This window comes from Mandrillus leucophaeus, unplaced genomic scaffold (genome assembly GCF_000951045.1).
Source record: "Mandrillus leucophaeus isolate KB7577 unplaced genomic scaffold, Mleu.le_1.0 Scaffold329, whole genome shotgun sequence".
Classification (NCBI taxonomy): domain Eukaryota; kingdom Metazoa; phylum Chordata; class Mammalia; order Primates; family Cercopithecidae; genus Mandrillus; species Mandrillus leucophaeus.
The window spans coordinates 101,956-109,302 of record NW_012103465.1 but is presented as its reverse complement, the minus strand read 5'-3'; the positions used below and the strand labels follow the sequence as shown (position 1 = coordinate 109,302).

The following is a 7,347-nucleotide window of genomic DNA, read 5'->3' as shown; positions in this document are numbered from 1 at the left end:
CGGCTAATTTTTTTGTATTTTTAGTAGAAATGGGGTTTCACCGTGTTAGCCAGGATGGTCTCGATCTCCTGACCTCGGGATCCGCCCACCTCAGCCTCCCAAAGTGCTGGGATTACAGGCAGGAGCCACTGTTCCCGGCCTGCTTCCTACATTCTTAAATGGTATCTTGGAATCTTTTACTACTGAGTCTAGATCATTCTTTAAAATACCAGTGCTTGGGCCGGTAAAAGATTACAAATTTTGTTGATACTGTGTCCCAGAGTAAGAGGGAAAAGGCTCACACGCTCAAAGTAAGCTGTGCAGATACTGTCTCTTTACACACAGAAGTAAAATGCTTGCATCTTGGTACCCAGACTTTGTGATAGGTTTTTTCCCTTGTCATGAGCCTTTTTTGCCACGAAGGAGCCAATATGGGAAAGTGGTTAAGAACATTAGTTCTCAAGTCAAATTGCTGGGGTCTAAATCCCGACTCTCCATCATTAGTTGTGTGACATATGCAAAGGACTTATCACTGAGAATGGCACGAGTAGGCCAGCAGGCACTCAGTGAGGATAAGCCACACACACACATATACATATGTGCTTTTTTATTCTACCTGGCTGCATTCTCAAGAGCTGGAGGTTTGCAGTTTTAAAACCTCTAAATACTTTTAGGGTTCAAACTGCCCTTTTCTGCAATTTCCTGTATCACTTTTCCAGTTCCCAAAGCTCAGTCCTCTGTGATCCTCCACCTACCAAATGCCTCCATGGTAGCCACACAGAAATCTGGAGATGAAATATTTTCTTGCCCTTTTAAAACCCACTGCCATGGTCTGAAAGTTTATGGTCCCCTCAAAATTCATATGTTAAAATCCTAATTCCCAGGGAGATGATATTAGAAGGTGAGGCCTTTGGGAGGTGAGTACTTGATGAGGGAAGAGTCATCATAATTGGGATTCGTGCCCTTATAAAAGAGGCTCCAGAGAGCTGCCTTGTCTCTTCTGCCATGTGAGGACACAGTGAGAAGGAAGCCATCTATAAATGAGGAAGCAGGCCCTCACCAGACACTGAATCTGCTGGTGTTTTGAAGTTGGAATTCCCAGCATTCAGAACTGTGAGAAACAAATTCACTGTTTATAAGCCACCCAGTTGATGACCTTTCATTACAGTAGCTCAGACTTACTAAGACATCCATTCTTAAAGCCATAACAATTAATAAGATGAGTATATCTCTTAGGTAAGCCTACTCTTGGAGCTGCCTCTACCAGAAAATAAACATATACAAACTCAATAGGCAGAATATTAATAAAAAAAAATACTAATCTGAACTCTCTCCCATGGTATAAGGCCCAAAACCCAGGAAGAGTACCAATACCCCAAACTAATTGTTTGCAACAACCTGCGTGTCAGAACTTGCCTAAATGAATGAAAACCACTCAGAGGAAATGGTATCAATGTCAAGGAAGTATCTCATTCCCTAGAATCCAAAGCTTTCATTAGAATAGACCCATAAACTCTCTGGTTTTCCAGTTCTTTAACAAAACGCTTCCTAGAGAAAACAACCTTCATGGAAGATTACTCCACAGTCCACAGTCCCCTGCACCTCTGAAGTCTATCAATGGGATCAAGACTGAGGACCAAGAGGCCATGCAAAGGATTATATCATTTCTACCCATTGTATAATGTCATAGCTTCAGATTTCATCCCAAGGTGTATAAGAAATAGGCCATGTTGAATCTGTTAGTCTGTTATGAACAAATGCTATTGATGTTTCTATCATGCAGTGCCTCTTACAATAATGATTATGATAATAATTTAAAAAATAATCCCATGGGGGAAAATCAACTGTATACTCTCATGCTAAAAATGGCTTTTTCTGAGAAATTGGTAAGAACTTCCTTCGAAATGGCGAGACTTAGATACAGGACTTTGTCTCCTTTTGGCTCCGATTGTCAAGAAACTCAAGTCATCTTTGAAGCAAATCTAGCAACTATGAGAGCTTTTACAGCCCTACTTGCTTACCTCCATTTCTTACTTTTTTTTCTATTTTCCCTTGTTTCTGATTTTTCTACTCATAATTATTTTACAACAGGCATGCTTCTTGTAAGCCTCTCCAGATGTTCTTCATAACAAAAAGGGATAGAAATAAACAAATCAACAAATTATAAAATGGCTCTAGTGGGACTGATTTGAGCAGTGAGTTTTGGGGATGAAAGGCACTAAGTCCAGAGGTTCTTAACCTTGGGTGTGTGGATGCGCTTCCAAGAAACCTTGAACCTCTTGAAAGAGAATGCAAAATCACGGGTGCTTTTCCCCGGGTCTCCAGCTTGCACAAGCACCTCTTAAGGTTAAGAAACACTGCCCTAGGTCTCAACAGCAGAGGAAGACCAAGAATCTTGGCCGTCTGAGTGGAGGAAGGATAGAGAGCCAGTGGGGTATAACAAAAGGCTATGTCAGCCCTGGGCTTGTACCAACCCAGTGTTTTGGTGTGTGAGCAGTCTTTCTTATCCGAGTTGGACCATGACATTACTCATTTGGTTGCGTATTAACCTACCAGATGGTCTGTTGTAGTTAACAAGGGCCGGCTGCTGTTGTTGCTGCGTCTGTGGTTGCGGTGGCTGCTGCTGCGGCTGCTGTTGCTGCTGCTGCTGCTGCGGCTGCTGTTGCTGCTGCTGTTGTTGCTGCATGCCAGGCAACGTCCTTTTCCCCTGGACTGCAAGCTGCAGCGTTTCAGGGAGGGGCTGGCCCCGGGCCAGCATTTTATAAGCTAAAATCTGAGCTCGAAGCTGATGCAGCTGGACGGGACTGAAAGGTGAGGGACCTCTGTTGGGCTGGCTCATGGCCTGCGGATCACCTGGGATGAGGGCCCCTGGCTGGCTTGGTGGCATCTGAGGTGGAGTTGGGCCTCCTCCAGACATAGGGCTGGAGACGTGCTCTGGGGCTCCTAATGGAGATGGGTGCGGTGACATATAACCTAAAAGAAAGCACAAAAGAAAATCACAGGCTGCCCCTGACAACCCTGAAAGAGAGATATCCCTGAATACTCTAATAATTGTCTGCAGCAACTGTCTGATAGAAATTTAAATGACATATCATTTATTAATTATATGTAGTTTAAGATTTTAATATAGTAATATGTGCTTTATATATATGTAAAATTTAAAATTTTCTGGTAGCCACTTTAAAAATGTTAAAAAAAAAAAAAAGCAGATGAAGTTAATTTAAATGTATTTTATTTAAACCAACATATCCAAAACATCATTTTAAAACATAAAAATTGTTAGTGAGATATTCTACGTTCTTTTTTTTCATACTAAGACTTTGAAATCTGCTAAATATTTTACACTTAAAGCACATCTCAATTTGAACTAACCACACTTCAAGTGATCAACAGCCACATCAATAGTCCTAGAAGGTAAACTGTTAGTGGTTGTTGTTCACCTAAAGGAGAGGCACCAAGGGACAGTACTGAATGGTAAAAGTAGCTCCAACTGCGAGAACAAAACCTGATGGCACCTGATATATCTCAATGGGGAATACAGAATGTCTCAGGTGGAGAGCGAACACTTGGTTTATTGTTATGCATGTTATGAATAACTTGCAATTATTGAGTGCCTACATGTTGTGGGTACTATGCAAGGAGTTGACTTGCACTCAACTATCACAGTTGGGTTCTCCCTAGTAGCAGAGCCTTATTTAAGGATTGAGTACTGGCAATTTACTGGGAAGGTGCGTGGACACTAATAGGGGTATGAAAAGGTAATATAAGGAAGGGAAGGCAGCCAATAAGGGGGGGTATTATCAAACCAGCTGCTGCAGTGGGTATCTGAAGATTAATTCAGTGCAGAAACTTTAGAATATATGGTAAATAACTTGCCTCCAAATTATTCCAGGAAAGGGGTAAAGAGGCTGAGGTATTTACACTCCTGCAATCAGCAGTCACTGGTTAAGTCACTGGTTATGACTAATGCTCTAAAGATTATTGTTCTCCAGGGACTTTGCCATATGTGGGAAAGGTAGATGGAAGTGAACCAAGACAGTGATTCTGGGCACAGGAAATCAGGCTGGTGGGGGTGTAGAAATGGTAATGGGAATCAAGAAGATATGGGTAGAACATACATTATTTCTTCAACCCTTACAACAACCCTAAAAGATATATACTGTTACCACATTTTTGAAAATGAGGAAAATGAGGCTCAGAGAGTAAACCAGTTACCCAAAGTCACACAATTAACTCTTGGCAGCTTCAAGATTTAAACCAAGGTATGCCCTTTCCATGATCTCATATAAATTTGGTTATATGAAAATAAGTCAGGGACTTGAAAGTTTCAAAAACCTTCTAGAACCACTTGTGATATAACATAAAAATGAGAGTAAACTGTTTGGTTTCTAAGAGATCTAAATGGGAAATTTAAGAACACTTTTCTGGGGAAGAAAAATCAAAATGCACAAAAAAACCTCAAGGGACTTATTTCAGGAGATGATCTGCATAGCTTAGCCATAGAATTCCTAGAAAAGCATGACTGAACATTGCTGGAGGGAGATCCAAGATGAAGGAGAGAACAAAGTGGCCTAAAGCAATCCAAAAGGTGTCCTTGAGCTGAAACAAAGTGCCAATTAATCAAGTCAAAGGTGTCCCAGAACACAGCACTACATACATAGATGGATGAAAAGTCTCTGCCCTTTAATAAATGTAATCGTGTCACAGTTCTCACAAAGGTCATCACATAAGTGTTTATTAAATTCCTGCTGCATGCTCAAACCTAAGAGAAGTCTGAACTGAAAGAGCTCTGTGCATCTGCAGAATCACAGAGGCCCGAGAATATATGACTGCCCCCAACTGGGGATTCACCCTCATAATTCACAAGCCCAAAGAAAATAAAAGATTCAGTTACTTTTATCTCCAACTGTCATTTGGAGAGGGAGGCAAATTTAGCGTGATCCCCTAAACCAAGAATGGGTTTTACTCCACCATTTGATGAGAAGTAGAACTCTATTCAGGGAAATCCTGCCCTAAAGGTAAATAGAAGAATTGCTAAATTTCATTCCACAAATCCCTACTCCGTGAGGAAGCACACACACCATGCAGTTTAGGGTTTGAGTTGGTTATATAAAATAGCCAAGAAAATTCCCTTGAAAGCCTGCAAGACTAGCAGAAATTTAAATCCCAACATGTTGTTATTACAACAATAAACACTTAGAGAATATCAATAACAGACACTTAACTTCAGCATTAACATGCTTCTTTAAGAAGGCTTACATTAGCCCCTTAATTGTAATGCTAGTACAAACTGGTAGTCTATTCATTATGACGTCTTTCTGGCCAGCCCTGAGTTTACCACAGGAGGAAAATCTTCCCACCAAACCTGCTACCATTTTCACAGTAGAAGAGACATGACCAGGGCTTAAAATTAGTCATACATTTCCTGATTTCCGGTCTTTCCTATTTCCTAGGGTCATCAATTAGAATCTCACTCATGGCAAATCATAAGATGCCTAATACAATGAACCAAAATATTAGGCAATCTAGTCTAAATTCATGTGTAACACTATGTCTTACATCACTCTTTGAAACTATGAACAAGGCAACATTATGAAGGTGAGACAGTTACATTAAGCATAACAATTTAAACTCTGAAAAAAAGAACCTGTTCACCGGCAAATCAATACCAAAAAAAAAACTTACCTCAAATTTGATCCAAAAAATTGAGAGTGAAATAAAAATCATTTTTGAGTTAGTCAGTACAACAAAATTTCACCTCAAATTTGATCAGAAGAAAACGGAAGTGAGAATTATTTCCCAGAATTTGTAGGGGATGTGAATAGAATCATTCTGTCACAGTATGTTATTAAAAATAGAGATTTTTATTTCTACAGGAATAGCATCCCATAAAACTTGAAGAAAAACAGAATCTAAGTGATACAACAACATCACATATTTTGGTAATTATCTTTAGTTGAGAAAACAGAGTGAAGAAATTGCCCGAGAGTGAATATACATTTGTCGGTAGGATGACAGTGTTGATGCAGATTCTGCTCTTTTTGGAATCCTGTATGATTTGCTCGTTCGAAAGAAGTCAAAAGTGGCAGTTTTCTTTCCCTAGTTTTCAACGGCTATTATCTCCCGAGTTTCACCTTGCCTCAGAGAGATGCAATAACCTTTCTCCTATTAATGATCTGGAACTTCTAAGTGCCAATATTATATGAATTTTCTCTACACACACACACACACACACATACACACACACACACAACTTAAATATATACCTGCCTTTGAAGGGTTTCTATCCAATGGACTAAAAATAAACAATGTTATCGTTGGGACCATAAGGTACACAATTCGGTATTTATTGAAGGAAATGGCTTTGCTTCTTGACCAACACCCTAAAATAACCTAATAGGTTGCTAGGTAGTTAAAGCTCGCAGCCTTCCAATCAATACCACATCTCTCTGTTCCTGTGTTTTTATATTAATAAATGGCTTTTCACAATGAGTTTTTTAAAGACACGTGCTATTACCAAGTCTAAATTCTTTTTAGATCATTATATAAAATAGGACTGTATTATACTAATACTGCTTTATTCAAAAATACACCCTAAAATAACTCATTCCTCAGCCTACAATGCACTTTACTATTTTAGAGAATATTACATGTTAATTCTGATTCCCTTTAATGCAGACCTTTGCATTTAAAGTTATTATACTTCATTGAAATTACATAAAAGTTGAGATCATTTTAAACTGTTGACTCTTTAATACACAAACTTCCACACCTAATTGAACAAAATTTACTAATATCTATATAGCCAAGTGCTAGATATCATGTCAAGTGTTGTGGATTCCAAGATAAATAAGACATCATTCTTATGTTGAAGAGAGGAGCCAAGTGATCACAGAAATAAAAGTAAAAATGCTCTCAATTACGATTTGCGCATTTGAAGTGGTTTTAGTTTTCAGATTTTCCTAGGACTCCACTATTAGAGTTACTGCAATGACTGGAGCAGAAAAAGTAAGCACCTGGCTTTAAGAATCACTAAATATCACTCATCTATACCTCCCAGGTATTAAAAATAAAGGTTTAAGTCCAGGCATGGTGGCTCATGCTTGTAATCCCAGCACTTTGGGAGGCTGAGGAGGGTGGATCACCTGAGGTCAGGAGTTCAAGACCAGCCTGGGCAACATGGTGAAACCCTGTCTCTATTAAAAATACAAAAATTAGCTGGGTGTGGTGGCACACGCCTGTAGTCCCAGCTACTCAGGAGGCTGAGGCAGAAGAATCACTTGAACCTGGGAGGCAGAGGTTGCAGTGAGCTGAGATCACGCCACTGCACTGCAACCTGGGCAACAGAGGGAGATTGTGCCTCAAAAA

At 39.7% G+C, this 7,347-nt stretch overlaps 1 protein-coding gene across 1 annotated transcript in view; it reads right to left on the bottom strand.

Moving 5' to 3' along the window:
• SMARCA2 (SWI/SNF related, matrix associated, actin dependent regulator of chromatin, subfamily a, member 2) overlaps positions 1-7,347 on the bottom strand; it is a 189,089-nt gene that overhangs the window by 152,599 nt on the left and 29,143 nt on the right. Inside the window, exon 4 of the mRNA XM_011988407.1 lies at positions 2,533-2,952. Coding sequence (XP_011843797.1) covers positions 2,533-2,952 — 420 coding nt within the window. The remainder of the gene's footprint in view (positions 1-2,532; positions 2,953-7,347) is intronic.